The sequence below is a fragment of the Podarcis vaucheri genome (genome assembly GCF_965113315.1).
Source record: "Podarcis vaucheri genome assembly, chromosome: 5".
Classification (NCBI taxonomy): Eukaryota; Metazoa; Chordata; class Lepidosauria; order Squamata; family Lacertidae; genus Podarcis; species Podarcis vaucheri.
In genome coordinates, this window is record NC_138763.1 from 98,705,602 (window position 1) to 98,727,452 (window position 21,851).

The window sequence follows — 21,851 nt, forward strand, 5'->3', positions numbered from 1 at the left end:
GCAAGGCCAATCTTGATAGAAATAAAATTATTGTTGCATGCCACCATTGCTATCTCTTAGTAGTGTAAGATTCCAGGAGTTTCAGCAACTTACTCGGGTTTGTGTTTCCTTTGGGAATGAGGAACAGCGGAGACTGTGGTGTCTTTATGATGTATGGTTTATTTACACATATGTACAACCTGAGCCTATGATGGAGGGGTTCAAAGCATCAACACTCAAGGGTGTCTTCTCCCATAGCTACAGCCTTAGATTCCAGCAGAATCTTTTTCTCTTTGGCTTCTCAGCCTGCCGCTTTTTCATCCAGCTTCTCAAATCTCCACTCTGGCCATTTGTCTTTCTAACTAATAGAAAGTTGATCAAGGAATAAGAGGGGCAAAAAATCCAAAAATCCCCTCATAACAATATTCTTTAAATACATTTAGATGGCATGCCTAAGTGGTAACTTTCTGAATTTTACATAGGAACATCTTGATTTACTGTAATTGTACAGCAGCAAGTAATAAGTGTGATCAAGGACTAAGTTAATGCATAAAATTACATTATATCCCTCTTAGGGATATCAGTGAACTAAAATGCTGTGCTTCAACTGAAGATGAAGCTACAGATTATCACTTATAGATATGCTTGTATCAGCCAGCCATTTACAGCACCATAACTTCAATGATAACTTCAGTATTCTAAAATGGACATTTTCCCCATCAAAGCTAGTTTAAGTGATGTTTCATGGATTCTTGTACTCGGTCCGAATTTCCAAATGTGCACATTTAGGAAGAGCATGATTGGGCTTACCCCTGTTGTTTGTGTGGGTGTTGAGCAAAATCCATGATTTAAACTACTATTTTTTATTTTTATTCATAAGATCAGTGTACATGATGCTTTACATAGTTTCAAAAGCAAAAACAGACAGGTCTCTGCACCGATGGAGCAGGTTGACAATGGGGAAGACAACAAAAGGAGACAAGGTAGCAGAGAGGGAAAGAGTTGCTGCTCACAACCTAGACAACCTACCTGTACTCTAAATGGTGCTGGTACCAAAGGACAGGTTGCCATTGTTGCACCACCTTCCTCATTATGTCTCCTGCTCCCTGCCCAGATGAATGCCATCATTTATGTCCCACTTGCTCATTGGATGGGACTGAGCAATGGGACAAGAACACAAGCTTGGTACTGTCTAAATCACAAGTGGGTTGCCTAGGTTGGAAAAGTATAATTTCCTCTTAAAAGCATAGAATTGTAGAGTTGGAAGGGACCATGAGGGTCATCTAGTCCAACCCCAGGATTTTTTTTTTTGGGGGGGGGGTTTCTTGTGGATATACTTCATGAATGGTGCTAGGCACATGTACTTCTGTATGTGGAAACTGATACAAAATGTGATGATGGACTGGAAAGAGGAGAAAATCAGGATCTAAGTGTTCTTCTCACTCTCTATCAGATATGCATGCTGTGGTCTCTCTTGGCCTTTTCATACTTTTAGATTGCAATCCTATACAGTGGTGCCTCGCAAGACGAAAAGAATCCGTTCCGTGATTCTCTTCGCCTAGCGGTTTTTTCATCTTGCGAAGCAAGCCCATTGACGGATTAGCGGATTAGCGCTATTAGCGCTATTAGTGGCTTTTAGCGGCTTATCAGCTTATCGGATCAGCTGATAAGCGGCTTAGCGGCTTAGAAAAAGGGGGGAAGAAAAAAAACCCTGCAGGAACTCGCAAGACATTTTCGTCTTGCAAAGCAAGCCCATAGGAGATTCGTTTTGCGAAGCACCTCCAAAACGGAAAACTCTTTCGTCTAGCGAGTTTTCCGTCTTGCGAGGCATTCGTCTTGCGGGGCACCACTGTACTCACTTACCTGAGGGTAAGCCCTGCTAAACTCTATGTGACTTACTTCTGAGTGGTAGGTACAGGACTCTGCTGTTAATGAGAGAGAAACATTACTAAATGTCAAAGTGCTCTGTGACCGTAAATATTTTGCTATTACGGTTCTGCAGCTTTCAGTCCAGCCACTCAAAACAAGGCCCATCAATATGGACTGGTGTACTCTTAAGGTAGTTCTGTGAAGGAGGGGGGGGATTTCTAAGAGTGGTATTAGAACTCTCACCAAACTATAATTCTCAGGATTTGGGATGGGGCAGAAGAACAAATGCAGGCAAATTGGTATAAAATTACATGAGTTTGTAACATAAATATACAGCATGTTTTCATGTAGGACATTTGATTAAGAATACTGCAGAGAAATTTAAAAATGAAGCTTCTGAAAACCAGTATAATCTATTTGTCCAAAACAATATCCATTCTAGATTCAAGCACTTCCCCCTCAAGATCTAACCAGACAATAGGTAAATTATTATTCAATATGTTTCGTACTGGCTGTTATTTCTTGCACTACAAACCTATATGTGCATCATGCTAGCTCAGCTGTCATGTATTCCTCTCCAAATCTTGGGAACTGTAGCAGGGCTAGAGTGATGATGAGAATATTCAACTGAAGAAGATAAGCGTCTTTCACTACTACAGTTCTCTGAGGACAGAGCGATTACAAGTGGTGTAGATGTGCCCTCAAGGAATCATACATCAGTGTGGTGTGAGCTGAAGGATGTTAAGCTGCCCCGTTGACTTCGGTTGAACTGGCAGAAACTTGCCGCTCGAATTCTCTTTCCTCTTGTCTCATTCTTGCTCCTTTGCTTGTCTCGCCTGATAAAGTTTTCTATCAGTTTCAGTTTCTCGTGCTCTTCCTTCAAGAAGAAATCAACCAGCACGCTCTTTTCTTTCTTGATCTGCTCACTGATATCCTTGGGTATGTCTGGGATCATCCAGTCAACAAGCACGCTGAGGAACATTACCAGGTTCTGCAAGAGAAATAAATTAAATAAGCAGGAGGAAGACGTGTTCCTTACAGCATCGAAAAGATCCCTAAAGCACTCGTTTTGGGGAGGTATAGCCAGGTGTGTAGCACTGTTTGCCGGTGCCAGGGGTGCATGCACGCATACCCCCAAGTTTGGACCGAGCACGCTAACCCAGCCCTCGCCACTCTCGCATGCTGGGCGGGGACAAGGCACAGCAGGCATGGAGGGTGCTCAATAATATGATAGTCTCTGGGCTGCTTCCAATACTCCATCAGCAATACAGTGGTACCTCAGGTTAAGTACTTAATTCGTTCCGGAGGTCTGTACTTAACCTGAAACTGTTCTTAACCTGAAGCACCACTTTAGCTCATGGGGCCTCCTGCTTCCGCCACACCGCCGGAGCACGATTTCTGTTCTCATCCTGAAGCAAAGTTCTTAACCTGGAGCACTATTTCTGGGTATGTAACCTGAGGTACCACTGTATACTGTTAGCTGAACAGACACCAATACATCAAGATGTTTTACAGACACCAATACATCAAGATGTTTTAATTCTCTTCTAGTTTAGCTGAGACTGTTCCACAAGGGCAAGGGAATTTGAAAGGGTTAGTGAACAAGCGTGAATAAAAATCAATGGACAAACAAGTACCGCAGGCAGCAATCAATGCATTACATGTGGCAGTGAAGTAATATAACGCAGAAAGGGTTTACCTGAAAGATAATGACAAAGGCCAAACGGGCAGATAAAACAGTCCAGTACTGCTTAGAAAATTCATACTGGTTTTCAGACCATGGCGGTTCTCTGTAATCCTTAAACCTGTAAAATGGAGCCATTGCTTTAAACTGCACATTTTGGAGCCATATCTGCTACACATAACACGGATCAGTTCAATTTTCCAGCTAGAAAGTTCCCCAGCAGTTGTGCAATTCGTAGCCTTCATTTCCAGCAACAGTGTTTGGGTTCTCCGATTATGCTTCAATATTTCTTTTTCACACCCACCAACCACAGCCCCATGTGTCATGAATTGCTTTAACAATTTTGACTGACATGGGTTGACTCTGATAAATCAAGCAACACATTTGCTTTGAGATATTTTACTGACTGAAGTGACTGATAAATGGAATCCAATAAATAAACAAAGTTGCCCACATTTCACTGGATGCCAGATTGCACATGTGTCCTCCCTAAATGGTTCTGAACAGAGGAGAGATGCAAAGAGCTTTTGTCTGTGCCCAGCAGTGGCAGAAGTAGGCACCTTTTCTTAGTTGATGGGCAGGAGATGGGAGGCGGAAGTGCTGGCATGCTTGTAACACATTGTGGCACTCTCTTTTTCTGCTTTTTTTAGATGCAGCAACCATTTTGTGTCAGGTCACTTCCCACATGGCAACCTTTTTGTGTTATGCCAGGCACAGACAAACTCAGCAATCCAGATGTTTTGGGACTACAACTCCCATCATCCTTAGCTAACAGGACCAGGGATGATGGGAACTGTAGTCTCAAAACGTCTGGAGGGCCGAGTTTACCTATGCCTGTGTTATGCCATGATCACCATGGTAGCCATTTTGTGACTAGTACTCATGGAGCTCACTTTCTACCAGCAAGTAAATAGGCTTAATAGTGAACAACTATACACTTTTTATGAAGATAAATATAATAAATTGTTTTGTTGAGCTGTGATCCCCTTGAGCTCAGTAGGACTTACTTCTGAGAAAGCATACAAAGGAGAATGGTTGTTAGGCATGTAAATATGCCAATTCTGTTCTTAGAAAGAATACAAAAGGATAGAGAGATATTTATTTGTATAGAAGGCACAATTTTAGAATATTCAACTTAGGTTCCCACAGTGGAGAGTTTCAGAAGAGACGCATGCAAGGTCTGGCCTATATTTAGTATAGTGGGATAATTTAAGGCTGAGAGAGAGTGGGAGACAAAATATGGAAGGAAGGAAAGAGTTGGACATGCTGAAGTTCCCAGGTTCAATTTCAGTTCTTTTATTCTATTTATTACAAAAGATCTTACCCGCTCTTCACCCTAAGATCCCAGGCCGTGTTACAACAATTGCAAAAACAGATAAAACCACCACAGTTATAAAACCAACGAGCCACTCCAAATGAACCAGAACAGTATAAATTAAGCAGGAGAGATGAGTCCCACAAAAACAAAATGTTTTAACTGTTGCAAAGAGGTGCGTCTGCAACAATGAAGATGCTAGGTGCTTCTGGGGACGGGATGGGGCGAGTGCCACAATTTAGGGGCTGACACAGAGAAAGCCCTTTCCTGAGCCACCTTGCCCCAACACCTCTGAGGGTGGCCAAAGGACCAAGAAAGCTCCCAATAAGGTGAATAGGGGTGTAAACAGTCTTTCAGATATTTGGGGCTTTAAACATTTAATGTGAGCAGCTTAAACTGCGCCCAGAAATGAGCTGGCATCCAGTGTAGCTGTTTTAAAACAGGAGTTATTTGAGCTCTAATTTGAAGCCCAGCACAGTAATCTGGGGTGCTGCACTTTGGAGTTTCTGAATTATCTGCACACAAATGAGCGTGAAAGTATTTCCAGCAATGAGACTAAGTTATTTATAATAGCAGCATAAATAAGAAATGATGCTTTCAGCGGGGTGAAACCTTCCCTGGAGCAGGCTGCCTTCCTACATCCTGGACTTGAGAATGCTCTCATATAACAGAACTGGAAAAGGGGCTGAGTTTGGAGCCTGGAGACAGGGCTGGAGACAGCCCTGATGAAATGGACCACTTCTCTGACTAAAGCATCATATGGAAGTATCTGTCCAGTGGCAAATGGCTGCATTTCCACCTGTTGCGTGTCGAGGTCCCCAGGGCCACCCCAATAACTCACACACCACACAGAATTTTTTGTTTAAGGTTTTTGGCATAATTTTGGCCACAACTTTATTAAAATACAAAAATGTGAGTGGTCGCTTAGGCATTGGTTGCGACTATCTGCCCCCACCATGGGGGACAGACTGACATTCCACACGATGCGAAAGTCAGAAAAGGGGAAGATACTTGGGGGTAGCGACGGAGCAGGGAACCTGCCCTCCGCCCTCCCCAAATGCAACCAGGAGCTCATTGCTATGCAGTGGCGTAGGGTGGGGGGTGCAGGGGGGCGACTGCACCGGGTGCAACATCTGGGGGTTAGGGAGTGCAAATCCACGGGTTAGGGGGCACAAATCCACGGGTTAGGGGGCGCAAATTACTTGCCCTGCCCCGGGTGCTGACAACCCACGCTACGCCACTGTTGCTATGGCCCAAGCCCCCTTGACAGAGTGGACAAGCAATAGTTAGCCCCTGATTCCTTTAATGGAATCCCTTGCAGCAGCAGCATTAGAGGGGCAGGCACAGCCAATCCATGCCCCTCAACCAACCAAACCATAAACCAATGCCTAACCACAACATTACAAGTTGTGACGATTTGCTACGCAGTAGGCAAAAACCAAATGGCCCCAGACAATCAGCCAGATGGACAAAATTCCTACCGGGCCCCTGCCCCAAGAGCAGACGACCCCATGCCAGGCATAGCAAGGTCAAAGCGAACAACCCTAATTCTAGGGAGGGGGGACGGGCAATCCGATGCACGGGCGAAAAGAGGAAGCCCTAGCCTCATGCAAGGAGTTAGCATTTCTGGCTGTCAATCAACAAATGGCAACATTAACTTCATCCTAACAACAAAGGAAGCCCCAATCGCATCAGTGGCCAACGATCAATTAGCTTGCCCCCAACTTTGGAGTGTCCTGGCAGCTCCCACCGCAACACGTGCTCTCCATGAAGGAGAACACGCTTAAATGTGCACATAATGGCAGAGTGCAATTCTGATATTATACTGGCAAGCTGATCAACATTATCTGGCCAATATTGTAACTTATTAGGATGAGGGATGTCTGAGAATTCCAGCAAAAACAGAAATGGAAGTGTAAGTTGTTAATATTTGCTAATTCATCCCATGTTTGGAATAAAAAATCTATCCAGCGAACACTTGTCGCTTTCAGTCCAAAAATGATACGTAACTGAACACACCTTTTCCCATTTATGTTGAAATCACTTTGCATTAAAATATTGTTGCTTTGGCTTTGAAGAAGGAGGAATTAGCTGTTGATGGTTATTACCATTTTGCAGACAGAGATTTAGAACCAAAGGCTGGACCTTGCCTGTTAAAAGCCTGTATCTTAAAAATATAGTCTATGAATGAAACACACAAATCTTTGTATCAGACAGTGGTACTTCACAAAGTGATGGGATTGCCTGCAGTATTTGTCAAATGCACACCTGGTTGCAAACTCAGGTTTGCTTTAGTGTTGTGTGGATAAGCTTTTAGTGACAAACTTGATGTTAGGGTCCGATAAATTCATCCTCATGATCTATACGAAAGGAGTGTTTAACTGAGTAAAGTGTCATTTTCATTTTGCCTTGAGCAGAATAATAATAAAAAAATAACCCTTGTACTCTGCAAGAAAAAAAATTATGGCTAATTATTTGTCACAGATTGTTGACAGATTATTGCCACTGTTGCAATGTTCATTTAGAACGAATACCAGATATTTCAGAGTAGTGGATAAAAATGTTGCCCTACCTATTCTAAGAATGCGTCACTGGGGAGTGTTTGAATTTGTTACGTATTCAGTTAAAGACACCTTAATATCAAGTGAAGCCCATAATGGGAAATTCCTGCTTCCATTGACTTGTATCAGGTCAACTTTCTCCCCGAATTTTTTTCAGAAATGAAATGTCTGCATCTATGTGTTTAATTGAGCTAAAATACAAAGCTCATAGCCTCCCTCTATGTTAAGAACCCAACTAGGTGTGAAGCCTCCCTGACAGTTTTTGGTTTTACTTAAATGCCTCCACTGCGGGCTCTAAATTTGATAAGAGCAGGGGGAAGAGAAAGGGGCTGATCAGTCTTTCCCCATGTTTTTCTGATCAAAATCTCAACCCCAAAATTCTTTTCCACCTGTGGGGAAAACATACTGTATCCATTCAGTCAAGGCACATTCATCCACATTGAGATTTGACTTCTAGAGACTTGAGGAAGAGGGATGAACCTCAATAATGGCAACTCCACTGAACATGTACACACACTAACAATATTTTAAGAAGGCATCCACAGAATGCAAAACAAGGACAGTGATTTATATGGGCCAGGGACCAGAAATAGGGGCTGCCCCTAGAAAACATGGATACCTATTGGATACTATTTTTTGTTCTCATATTTGTTTCCAAATGATTAAAGAAGAAATATTGTGTGTGTTTCCTAGGGAGTCAAGTCTTGGGCACACTGAGCTTTTAAAAATGTGAGCTTATAGAAAGGGCAAATGTAGCTGGAAAATTTACCTTTTGCCTTCAGTGACAGAGATCAGTCTTACTCTAATTTTAACCCACGAAAGTTAGTGGAACCACCTACCAAAATTGCTCCTACCATAAGTCTTAAATACAATAGCCAGTGATTGGTAAGGCTGCTTTACCTGCAAAGGGAAACATCGTCTTCGAAACTTGAGGCTTCTGGCTGGGTTCCAGCCTTGAAATCGCTGACGTTGAAGTATGAGAGAGTGTGATTGATGAAGCCATGCATAGTTCCATTGTGACTATATGCATATTGATAGACAAGGCGCGGAATGAAATCAGAAGTGACGGATATGACAAAGGCCTGGGAGAAAAGAAATACCTTTACCATATCAGCACAGATATGCATAGTGTACTTTGGAGTCAATTTATGGATGAGGACAGTGATCCAAAAGATAACCAGAAATCCCCAGAGAAGATGCTTTGTGACTTGAGGACAAGAACTAGTTGGACTTTCAAGTATTATTTGTCTCCACAGCAGTGTGGAAGAGCATCCTACCAGACTGACCTGTAATCTGGCTGTTTAATAAAAATAGATGTGCAGTGGCTGAGAGGCCAAGGAGTCTGGCATTTGTTCAAGAGCCTTGCATAGGGGGCCTTTTATGCCTTTTTAATATAAATCTTGGATAGATTTTTACTGCCGTCAGTTTGATGTTAGATAACAGTTTATTTGTTTAAAAGATCAGTGAACAAAGAAGGATGATAAGTAGAAGGATGAGCCTTGTGGCAATTTACGCAATTGAAATTGAACATATTGTTATGAGTTCTTTGGGGGGGGGGGCAGGTTGCATGCCTGAGCTCCTCCCCCCAATTCCTGGATCCAACATGGATTCAATTGCTGGAATAGCCAGACCAGTCTAGTAATGGCCCGCTAAGTATGAGTTGTTAAGGGAACAAAGGAAGTGGCTGTGAGCCAGATAGTGAGAAGGATAAAAGCCTGAATCTGAAGCAGAGTTTTGGAACTGCGATGTGAACTCAAAATAAAGCAGCAATGGAGCATAAGGTTACAGATGGCTTATTGATGGCTTCTAGCCACCATGACACTTGCTGTGTCGGAGGCAGCACATCAGTTGTCAGGAATCACACATGGAGAGTGTGTGGTTGCACTTAATCTCTGCATTCAGATTACCCCTAAGCACATGACTGCCCACTGTGAGATGGGGATGTGGGAGAAATTTGATTCAGTTCAAATTTATGGATGAACCTGCTTAATGCCTTTTTGCATAATAGAATGGTTCCTGTTGTCTCGAAGGAGGCAGCAATGTGCAACCATAACTGAAGAAGCCCACTGTGGACCGACAGGTCCAATACACCTTGGTCAAGGCAGTCTAGAAGGTGGTGGTGATTCAGTTGCAATCAAAACACAAGAAGAGACCTACTGGATCTCACAATGCCCAACCAGATGCCCACAGGAAGCCTGCAAGTAGAACCTGAGCATAGCCCTCCCTACCTGAGATTCAGAGCAATGTCTTCAGAGATGTACTGGAGGTAGACCATAGCTATCACGGCCAGTAGACATGAATTTGTCTTTTGGTGAAGCTTATTATCTTAATGTATCCCAGTCTGGATTCAGGCCTGAGAATCAACAGGGCAGTTCCCAGGTCCCAAGAACTGGGTTCTGTACAACAGGGCAGTTGTACTCCCTCTGAAGGAGCAGGTGCATAATTTGCGGGGTGCTCTTAGATCCACTGCTTTCACTTGAGGCCAAGGTGACCTCTTGAGGACCATTACCACCTTTGGTTGGTGTGTCAAACAGGGATAACCTTGCCATGGTGCTCCATATATTGGTTATGTCAGTGTTTGTAAAAAAATTCCTTCCAGTGGCACCTTAAAGACCAACTAAGTTAGTTCTTGGTATGAGCTTTCGTGTGCATGCACACTTCTTCAGATACACTGAAACAGAAGTTGCCAGATCCTTCTATATAGTGAGAAGGTGGGAGGGGTATTACTCAGAAGGGTGGTGGGAATGGGAGATTGGCAGATAGCTGAGATGAGCCTGTTGACGACTCTTAACGACTGCAATAGGTCTTACAGGAAAAGGCAAGGGGTGAGGTGAAAAATGGCTTACGCCAAAGAATAAACGGACATAAATCTGACATCAAGAATCACAAAACAGAGAAACCAGTAGGAGAACACTTCAATCTCCCAGGACATTCTATACAAAATCTCAAAATAGCTGTTTTACTACAAAGGAATTTCAGAAATAGACTGGAAAGAGAAGCTGCTGAATTGCAACTCATTACCAAACTTAAAACCATGGAGAGACCTGGTCTGAACAAAGACATTGGATTCTTATCTCATTATACATGACTAAGCCATTTTTCACCTTCTCACCCCTTGCCTTTTCCTGTAAGACCTATTGCAGTCGTTAAGCGTCGAAAGGGTTCTGACCTCCTTTTGTCTCCTCAGTCTGGTCCTCAGACCCTTGTCGGCATAAAAGAGTCCACAAGAATATCCTTGCAGAGTGCTTTCTGCTTTTATTCTTAAAAGTCTTTGTGCAAAAGCGACTGACCAGCTGCAGACACCAACACTACCAGCTTTCATTAACCAACCAACCAACCAACCAACCCCAACAACAAACTAACATTTCTCACTCTATATATACAACTCGGTGCAGACCACTGACTCATGCTGACCCAGCTTTTTAAGCATTAAAGAAACAGCGGCCATTTTAGCCATGACACAATTAGACAACACAATTGCACAATTAGACAACAGTAGCACAGTGTATATGGAACTACCCTTTCTATGCTACGATGTTAGCATAAAATGCAGCTGCTATGGTGCTTAGTGGGACATCCAGCTTTACACATTTTACACTATTGCTGAAAGAGCTGTACTAGCTACCTGTTAGCTACCAAGCCAATGTCAAGGCTTTGTTGTTCAATATTCAAAGCCTCAAACAATGAACAGACCACACTGATTTTTGAGGTCTACTGAGGAGCCCCTGTTGGTTGTTGGCAACAACTTGGAATAGAGTCTTCTCAGCGAAAGCACTCACCATCTGGAATGCCTTTTCCCAGGAAATAAAGTGAGGTGGAGACAATAATGACCTTCAAACACTTAAAAAAAACAACTTTTATAGTTAGCTTTCCTGGACTCAGACTCTCTCGTTTAGCACACTGCTCAGTTTAATTTGTGATGTATAATTTCATTTTGTTTTAATCTAGGTTTTAGGAAATTTTTAAGGTATGTTGTTGCATTTTTATCATTTTTTATGTAAACTGCTTAAATAATTTTATTGTATTAAGTGGTATACATTTTTATAAACAAATGAATTGATGTTTAAATAAGAAAAGCCTGAAATTCTTGACAATTTAAGTAAAATCCCCTCTTACCATAGCATACGTAAGCAAGAAGCCAATACTCACATTAATTATTACTGAAAATTTTCCAATGCCACTCAGAATGTTATACCAAATCCCTGTAAGAGAGAAGAAAGATTTGTTAAGCTGTGCAATTTCCATTCCTGTTCTCATTGCAAACCAAATTCCAGACCTCATATTTTTCTCTCCCGCCTTTCTATACACCATCTTTATCATAATTTTAAATTTAAAAAAGGTACCTATATCTTTTGCTCTCACTGTATCTGGCCTCCTTAGCTCAGTGACAAACTTTTTGGCATCCAGGCGAACTTCAATGACATTGTTGAGCAGGGCAAACACAGGAGCCAGAGGAAAGGAAGCGACAAAGAGCGTGACGAATCCAAACTGTATAACTAGAAGACAGAAAAACATTGTTCCTAAGGCCTGAAAAAGTCTGCAATCACTTGCAAAGCCATGACATACAGTGCTATGCTTATATAATATATATAAACTTTTAAAGTCATGGTGCACACCACTTAGGTCCACAAGGTTATACACGCCTCTTTGGCAGAGGGCTTGTTTCAGCCACCCTGAAGGAGGTAGCTGTGAGAAAGCCTCATTGAATCTTGAGGATCATCTCAACTATAGCAGTTGTGAATGATATTTTCATGGGGAAATTACTGGATATTATGGATGAACTGCTTACATTGGCTTGGTCATGCTGATAGTACATGTCGCTTATGACATGTGGTGGGAATGTAAAAAGGTGAAAAGCTTCTGGGAGATGATATAAAATGAGATGAAAAAAAATGTTGAAATATACATTTATAAAGAAATCAAACATTTTTACTGGGCATTGTTGGGAGTGATATAAATAGAAATGAATGTAAGCTCTTTTTATATGCAGTAACAGCAGCAAGAATATTATTGGCCCAAAAATGGAAGCAAGAAGAATTACCGACGATTGAAGAATGGAGGATGAAGTTATTGGACTATGCAAAACTAGATAAACTAACAGGAAGGATTTGAAACCGGCGGGACCAGAAATTCACGAAAGACTGGAGTAAATTTATGGACTATTTAAAAAGTATTTGTGAAGATCAGACGACATTTGTAGGTTTGCAAGAAGTTTTGTGAGGAAGTATTTATTGGAAGTATTGCAAAAATGGAGAAGGGGAAGGATGATTTGTTAAGAGATGTAAAGGCAATATAAAGTTAAGAAATACATAAGAAGCGGTTAAAACAGTGGATCATCAGAGGTGCTGATGGAAGTCTAAAAAGATTGTATAAGTGATAAGTTTTGTGGTACATTTTATAATTTATATGTTAAAATCAATAATACACACACACACACACCCCTATTGATTGTCGCATTCAACACAACTGATCACAGGATCCCTCTGCTTAGACTCTCTAAACTGGGGATTGAGGGCGTTTTTATTCAGGGGATCCATTCCTCCCCAAAGAACCAGTTCCAGGAGCTGGCATTATCAGACTTTTTTTTGGCCTTCATGTTTGAAGAACTGTGTTGTAGGAGACCAAAGGTCTATCCAGTCTAGCATTCTGTTCTCACAGTGGCCAACCAGATGCCTATGGAAAGCCCACAAAGAGCACATGAGCCCATTAGAACTCTCCCACTTGTGGTCTACAGCAGCTAGCAGCCATTTCCATAGTTTAATTATGCATTGTGTGAAGAAGTCATTCCTTTCTTCTGTCCTGAATCTCCGAACGTTCAGCTTCACAGAATGACACCGCCCATGGTGATTTAAGAAGTACATGAAACTGCTGAGTGAAGTGGTGAAAGGGTTTGGAATTGGGTGTTTTCAAAATGCTGATGACATCCAGCTACCTGTCTTTTCTAGCTGAAGTATTTGGGAGCAGTAATGGAATAGATGAGGGCCATTGAAGTGAAACTCAGATGGATATGCTGCTGGTGGGTACGGTAGTTTGTCCGTTCAGGAAGATGGTGTCAACCAGTTCAGGTGGGAGTTACATTCTCCTTCAGTGGGCAGGTTTGCAGTCTGAGCGTGCACGAATTCATCTTTATTACTGAGCTTGGATCACAGCAAGATGGAGACGCTGTGGTTGAGTGGTTTACACCAGTTGTAAACCTTCATATGGAGTAGATGACTTCCCTACACAAAGCATCTCATTTTTTGAGGGTTTAATCTCAACTTGTAGACTCTCACAATTCCAGGCATTCTTGCAAGTGTGTGTATATCTATTATGTATTTAAATAATACCATTGCCTACATTTTTCTTATACATTAGAAAGCATGGCAACAGAAGGGAGATAGCCTTTTTCATGACTTAAAACACCATAATGTCATAATGCCCAATGAAATGCAAATTAAATTTCTGGATGCTCTAGAGTGGCATCCACATCAGCAAAGCCTTCATGTGTGCAGAAATTTTTCAGGTGTGTGCATGGAACTTTTTTGGATAGGACTGAGGGACCACATGCCCTTTCTAATGGGTCTTGAATTGGTGAGCCGTGGGACGTGAAGCAGGAAATTCAGCCTGAACGCTATCATCCACTTTTGGTCACAAGAGGGAATTGCAAGGAAATCTGTCACACCAACAAGAAAACCAAAGAGTGATGCAGAATGGATGGTCTTTTCTGACCTTTGCAAGAGGAAACTTCTGGATTAGGTTTGCATGCTGCTCTAAGGGATGCGGGTGGCGCTGTGGGTTAAACCACGGAGCCTAGGGCTTGCCGATCAGAAGGTTGGCGGTTCGAATCCCCACAACGGGGTGATCTCCCATTGCTTGGTCCCTGCTCCTGCCAACTTAGCAGTTTGAAAGCATGTCAAAATACAAGTAGATAAATAGGTACCACTCCAGTGGGAAGGTAAACGGTGTTTCCGTGCACTGCTCTGGTTCGCCAGAAGTGGCTTAGTCATGCTGGCCACATGACCCAGACGTTGTATGGCGGCTTCCTTGGCCAATAAAGTGAGATGAGCGCCGCAACCCCAGAGTCGTCCACAACTGGACCTAATGGTCAGGGGTCCCTTTACCTTTACCTTTACCTAAGCAACTAGGTGACATTGCTCCTTGCTGGCCATGGGTTCCTTTCCTTCTGCCTTTGATTTTGTCTTGCACTATTATGTCCATACTATTAGCCCATAGTTTCATCTCTACCCTATGCTACACTAGCTCTCACCTGTAACATAGCTCTCCAAAGTTGTATCATGGAAATCTTCAAGTTAGAAGGGTCAACCAGGGCTATGCCGCCAAACTGACTGCTTTGGTGCAGGCTATGGAAGGGAATAGTGGTGTTTGCTTTGTGAACATTTTGCCCCTTCTGAAACAGACTTCCTTTCCACTAAACTCTTCCTTCCTGGCAATTATTTGCAGCATTTATGAAAAGATGGAAAACTGTTTGCAAGGCAGTGAGGTCAGGGGAAAGGGGGAACACCTTGCTTGTTGTTGACATAACTGAACCAATGCTCTGTCACATTGTGATGCAGTAAAAATAAGGCAGTGCAGAGGAACAAGATTCACATTCAGATGTGCAGCTGCAGGCAATTCTACACATTAGCACTTTGTTACTTTTAAAAGAATGCACATTTGAATCACTGATTCTTGTAATGGGAATGTTATTTCTTCCCCCCTAAAGAGCAAGCGAGCAGGGAAAATGTGTGCAGAAGCACAGAAGACTGGCATGTGGGTTTGTTTATGAACATTTGTTGACTTCCACAGCAAAAACCAAAACTGACAAAAAAAATTGATGCAGCGCTACAAAGAAAGAGTCTGACTATTGTGTGTCTGCAATAGCCGCTAATGATTTCTCACATAATTGATGTATACAACATGCCTCCACAAGATGCTCCAAGATGACACTTTCAAATCCTGCTACATCGTGGAGATTACAGAAGAATGTGGCAATATTTTTTTTGTTTTGATGGATTCTCCTGCTTTAGGGGGAATTCTTCTAAATCTTCAGAATTAATCCTGGAAGGCTTAGAGACCCTGAACCTCTTTCTGCCTCGCTTTATATGGATGCTAGACTTCTGACTGCCTTCAGCAGGAAAATAATTAATTCTGTTATATTGGCTTTTTGGAAACTTTCCAACGAAGTACCACAGAAATCCTTGGTTCACGCACTCACGCTTAGTAGAAGGGGAGGAAAAAAATTGGATAGCAAAATACGTTCATTGCAATCTAAACAGAAGTTCAGTGACAAACATGCCAGCTGGATGCAGGACAGAGAATATGCTTGTGGGGTGGTGTTCTGCATATCCTTAGAACGTTTATTTGGCAAAGGAATGTATAAAGGTAAAGGTAAAGGGACCCCTGACCATAAGGTCCAGTCGTGACCGACTCTGGGGTTGCGGCGCTCATGTCGCTTTACTCACCGAGGGAGCCAGCGTTTGTCTGCAGACAGTTTTTCCAAGTCATGTGGCCAGCATGACTAAGCTGCTTCTGGCAAACCAGAGCAGCGCATGGAAATGCTGTTACCTTCCCGCCAGAGCGGTACCTATTTATCTACTTGCACTTTGACGTGCTTTCGAACTGCTAGGTTGGCAGGAGCAGGGACTGAGCAACGGGAGCTCACCCCGTTGCGGGGATTCGAACCGCTGACCTTCTGATCGGCAAGTCCTAGGCTCTGTGGTTTAACCCACAGCTCCACCCGCATCCCACCCTTAAAAAAATTCTCGGGACATGAAGCTGGGCTGGAGCTTAGGGTCATTGTTCTTAAGTTTGACTTTCTGATTTTAATCTTCGCTTTCTGTTGAGGAACCAGCCATCACCCCTGACTGCTGCATAGCAATTACACTGTAAGTATCCTGCTAGGCTGCCTTAAGTCTCAACATTTGCCCTGTGCAGTCTCTTCGAACAGTGTTCCCATGATGGCAGATACAAACTAGGCCCAGATGCAGTCAAGGCGCAGCTCGTTTTCAAAGCTCACAAAGTCTTCAGCTAATTATAAGAGAGTGTATTATTATTGATTTTTGGCTTTCAAAAAACCTCTCACGTTATCAAGATCAAGTTATTATTGCAGCAGTATTAGTGTTCTGGCATGCAGCATTCCTTACCACAGCACATTTAGAATCATAGAATCATAGAGTTGGAAGAGACCACAAGGGCCATCGAGTCCAACCCCCTGCCAAGCAGGAAACACCATCAGAGCACTCCTGACATATGGTTGCCAAGCGTCTGCTTAAAGACCTCCAAAGGAGGAGACTCCACCACACTCCTTGGCAGCAAATTCCACTGTCGAACAGCTCTTACTGTCAGGAAGTTCTTCCTAATGTTTAGGTGGAATCTTCTTTCTTGTAGTTCGGATCCATTGCTCCGTGTCCGCTTCTCTGGAACAGCAGAAAACAACCTTTCTCCCTCCTCTATGTGACATCCTTTTATATATTTGAACATGGCTATCATATCACCCCTTAACCTCCTCTTCTCCAGGCTAAACATGCCCAGCTCCCTTAGCCGTTCCTCATAAGGCATCGTTTCCAGGCCTTTGACCATTTTGGTTGCCCTCCTCCGGACACATTCCTGTTTGTCAGTGTCCTTCTTGAACTGTGGTGCCCAGAACTGGACACAGTACTCCAGGTGAGGTCTGACCAGAGCAGAATACAGTGGCACTATTACTTCCCTTGATCTAGAAGCTATACTCCTATTGATGCAGCCCAGAATTACATTGGCTTTTTTAGCTGCCGCGTCACACTGTTGGCTCATGTCAAGTTTGTGGTCAACCAAGACTCCTAGATCCTTTTCACATGTACTGCTCTCAAGCCAGGTGTCACCCATTTAGTTTCTGTTTAAGTTATATTTCATTTCTGGTTTGAAGTCAGCTAGTGAAATATATAAGGGATGCGAGTGGCGCTGTGGGTTAAACCACAGAGCCTAGGGCTTGCCGATCAGAAGGTCGGTGGTTTGAATCCCCGCTCCCTTAAACTGGCCCTTGTTGGGCCTCGCCTCCATCATGCAACTTCCTTTGGGCCTAGATCTCATTATGTTGTATGTTTCATTGCTCTTGCCCCATTTAACAATGTGGAAGGAAAGGTGTTCAAGATAATGACATCAGGACCAGAGTGATTTGTACTATAGAAGTGGAGGCAGGTATCTGATATGGGCCTGCCATTTTTGTTGGCAGATCTATGTTTCTTATTACACATACTTTTGCCTTTCTCACTCGCTGGATCATTTAAGTTCTATTCTGAACTTAATAATGGAAAGCGTAATGCTGGTGGTCAACAAAAGAGGTTTAAAGACTGTCTCAAGGCAAATCTAAAAAAATGTAGTATAAGCACCGAAAACTGGGAAACACTGGCCTGCGAGCGTTCCAGTTGAAGAACAGCCTTCACCAAAGGTGTCATGGACTTTGAAGACACTTGAACTCAGAATGCAAGGGAGAAACGTGCTAAGAGGAAGGCATGCTTGGCAAATCCACACCGTGATCAACTCCCACCTGGGAACCAATGTCCCTACTGTGGAAGGACGTGTGGGTCCAGAATTGGCCTCCACAGTCACTTACGGACTCATTGTTAAAACCGTGTTTATGGAAGACAATCTTACTCAGCTATGAGTGATCGCCAAAGAAGAAGAAGACTTTTGCCTTTGGAGGACCTTACATGTGACTCTAATCTAGGGGTTCCCATGTACTGTTTCAGAATATCTCCCCCTAACATACAGACAGGTAGAATTGCCCTGCTATCTCTCAGTTTGTATGGCCAAAAAAGACCAGAATAGGTGAAGACGGACAATCACACAAAGCTACACAGATTTCAAAACTGAATCCAATCAAGGTGGCATTTTGGGATTAGGCTACATCAGTATTTCCATTCCTTCTCAGGGGCATGTTGCTGCATTTAACCACAACATTATTTTTTCTTGCAGTTAAAAATTTCCTTTCTGAATTCAGTGACTCTCTCTGCGAGTCCTGTTCTTTTACCCAGTTTTGAAAGTATGCAAACATTCTCCACTGAAGTGCTCCTTTCATCTTCATTTCTGCCTGATGCCCTTTCAGAACAATCTCAACTGACAGCTTCAGTGCTGAGCATCTCAAAGAACTTCCGCTCCATGTGGGTGGTCTGCGTCAATCAGCAGTGAATCTGACAGCTGAATTTAGTGATACGTACTGTGCACCACAGGGAGAAGGTGGTTTAATTTTACTCTAGCTTTCCATCTTTCTTGAATCTCATAGCCAGCACTCAGCATATTGTGCCGCATGGTAAAATTACAAAGATGGTGAGCCATTAATATTAAAGATAACCAGATTCACCTGCTGGAATATATATATATATATATATATATATATATATATATATATATATATATATATATGCAGGTTTTGGTGTCTTCGGGTGTCTTCCCGTGTAAGAGTCGGGGTGTCTGTGCGACGTTTCGACGAGGTCTCACTCGTCATCTTCAGGCTGGTGCTTTCGGCTTCTTGTTACTGGAACAGAGCAGAATCTGGTGTTTGAGTTCCTATAAATACTGTTGAGGGGTGTGGTGTATAGCCTCCAACGTTCTGGGCAGAGAGGAAGTTCCTAGATTAGTGTGCCTCTTCTTCTTTTGTTCCTTAATTACTTGAGGGATATCTTGAGTGATTTCATGAGTGATGTTCTGAATACCACTGGGTGGGTCATTAAGTGTAGATTAGTTGTTAAAGCTTTTGTGTCTTGACCTCTTGAGCTTGTGAAGAGTTTTTCTGAGAAGATGGCTGTGCTGCATTTAGTTGTGCTCTGGCTTGGCTTCGTGTATAGGGGCGAGCTGTGGTTTTGTGCCTTGTGCCAGCCAGATCTGTGTAGGGATTGCAGGGGGGTGCAGCATCCGGAGGTGCCACTATAGTTTGGCTACTGGATGGAGTCTGTAATATGTCTGTGGAGAGGGTCTGGGTTTGGGTCTGGTGTGGTTGATTGGTGACGGCGTTCTGTGTGCCTCTGGTTCTGGTGTCGGTTTTTGTGGGGAGGGCTAATTTCCAGATGTCTGGCAGGCGGGACGTGTCGTCACGCTTGTTCATGTTGTGAGGGTGTTTCTCTATCTCGATGGCTTCCATGATTATTCTCTTGTGGTGATGTTCCATGTTAAAGAGCAATTTGGAATCTGCAAAATTAATTTCGTGTCCTGTTTCTTTCATGTGTTGGAAAAGAGAGGAAGTTTTTTCTTCTTTTTTGACGGCATTCTTGTGTTCTGCGATACGTGCATTTATTCGTCTGTTTGTTTGTCCAATGTACGTGGCTGGGCAGACTTTGCAGGGTATTTCATAGACCCCTTGGTTTTCCAGCTGGATTTTGTCTTTTGGGTTTCTGAGGATATTGGCTATTTTTTGGTTGGTGCAGAAGGCTGTTTTGATATTGTGTTTATGGAGGATTTTGCTGATTTTGTCTGTAGTGCCCTTGATATAAGGAAGGAGGGCCATGCCATTGTTTTCTTCTGTGTCTTGGTTTTTGGGGGGTGTTTCTTTTTGGATTAGCTTCGTAACCCTGTTTTTCTGGTATCCATTGGCGATTAACATATTTGAGAGATTCTGTAACTCAGTTGTCAAGTGGTCTTTGTTAGCTCCAATAGTCAGCTCCATAGGCTCACCTCTACAAAATCTCGCTAAATTTCTCGCTAAGCAACTTCAGCCCTATGCAGAATCCATCGCTTCACACGTTACTAACTCCTTCCAGTTCATAGAAACAATAAAGAAGCAATACCTACATCCCGATGACCTACTTGTGAGCTTCGATGTTGTATCTCTCTTCACTCAAGTGCCCATTAATGAAGCCTTGACAGCCATTCAAAACAAATACAACCCCCCCAAATACATCCTGGACCTGACCAACCACTGCCTAACCAACACGTACTTCATCCACAATGGACAAAGATACAAACAGATAGAAGGAGCACCTATGGGATCACCCCTCTCACCGGTCATCGCAAATTTGTACATGGAACACTTTGAAACCAATGCTTTAGACAAGTCAGAACACAAACCCAAACTTTGGCTCAGATATGTTGACGACACCTTTGTAATTTGGCCACACGGGAAAGAAAAACTAGATAGCTTCCTCACACATCTCAACAGCCTACACCCCAAAATACAATTCACTATGGAAATAGAAGACAACAACCAACTCCCCTTTCTTGACGTCCTAATCTACAAAAAACCTGATGGCTCCCTAGGACACACTATCTACCAGAAAAAAACACACACCAACCGCTACTTACATGCACAATCACACCACCACCCTGCACAAATAAACTCCGTAGCCAAGACTCTCATCTCCAGAACCAAACGCCTGGCTAACAAAGACCACTTGACAACTGAGTTACAGAATCTCTCAAATATGTTAATCGCCAATGGATACCAGAAAAACAGGGTTACGAAGCTAATCCAAAAAGAAACACCCCCCAAAAACCAAGACACAGAAGAAAACAATGGCATGGCCCTCCTTCCTTATATCAAGGGCACTACAGACAAAATCAGCAAAATCCTCCATAAACACAATATCAAAACAGCCTTCTGCACCAACCAAAAAATAGCCAATATCCTCAGAAACCCAAAAGACAAAATCCAGCTGGAAAACCAAGGGGTCTATGAAATACCCTGCAAAGTCTGCCCAGCCACGTACATTGGACAAACAAACAGACGAATAAATGCACGTATCGCAGAACACAAGAATGCCGTCAAAAAAGAAGAAAAAACTTCCTCTCTTTTCCAACACATGAAAGAAACAGGACACGAAATTAATTTTGCAGATTCCAAATTGCTCTTTAACATGGAACATCACCACAAGAGAATAATCATGGAAGCCATCGAGATAGAGAAACACCCTCACAACATGAACAAGCGTGACGACACGTCCCGCCTGCCAGACATCTGGAAATTAGCCCTCCCCACAAAAACCGACACCAGAACCAGAGGCACACAGAACGCCGTCACCAATCAACCACACCAGACCCAAACCCAGACCCTCTCCACAGACATATTACAGACTCCATCCAGTAGCCAAACTATAGTGGCACCTCCGGATGCTGCACCCCCCTGCAATCCCTACACAGATCTGGCTGGCACAAGGCACAAAACCACAGCTCGCCCCTATACACGAAGCCAAGCCAGAGCACAACTAAATGCAGCACAGCCATCTTCTCAGAAAAACTCTTCACAAGCTCAAGAGGTCAAGACACAAAAGCTTTAGCAACTAATCTACACTTAATGACCCACCCAGTGGTATTCAGAACATCACTCATGAAATCACTCAAGATATCCCTCAAGTAATTAAGGAACAAAAGAAGAAGAGGCACACTAATCTAGGAACTTCCTCTCTGCCCAGAACGTTGGAGGCTATACACCACACCCCTCAACAGTATTTATAGGAACTCAAACACCAGATTCTGCTCTGTTCCAGTAACAAGAAGCCGA

The 21,851-nt window shown here is 42.9% G+C and overlaps 1 protein-coding gene across 3 annotated transcripts in view; it reads right to left on the reverse strand.

The window, feature by feature from the left end:
• Window positions 1-1,263: 1,263 nt before the first annotated feature.
• The window catches only part of ANO2 (anoctamin 2), a 163,723-nt gene continuing 143,135 nt past the window's right edge, over window positions 1,264-21,851 (reverse strand). For 2 of the 3 annotated variants that reach the window (XR_014219944.1, XR_014219945.1), the window contains 6 exons: window positions 11,752-11,904; window positions 11,558-11,610; window positions 8,309-8,490; window positions 3,548-3,653; window positions 1,843-2,839; window positions 1,264-1,497 (listed from right to left, as the gene is read on the reverse strand). Coding sequence is in view for 1 of the 3 variants with exons in the window: in XM_082223074.1 (XP_082079200.1) it covers window positions 2,558-2,839; window positions 3,548-3,653; window positions 8,309-8,490; window positions 11,558-11,610; window positions 11,752-11,904 (776 nt within the window). In the remaining 2 variants the exon portion in view is untranslated. Of the gene's footprint in view, window positions 1,498-1,720; window positions 2,840-3,547; window positions 3,654-8,308; window positions 8,491-11,557; window positions 11,611-11,751; window positions 11,905-21,851 lie in introns of those variants that run through there. The other variant, XM_082223074.1, reaches the window with a different exon arrangement.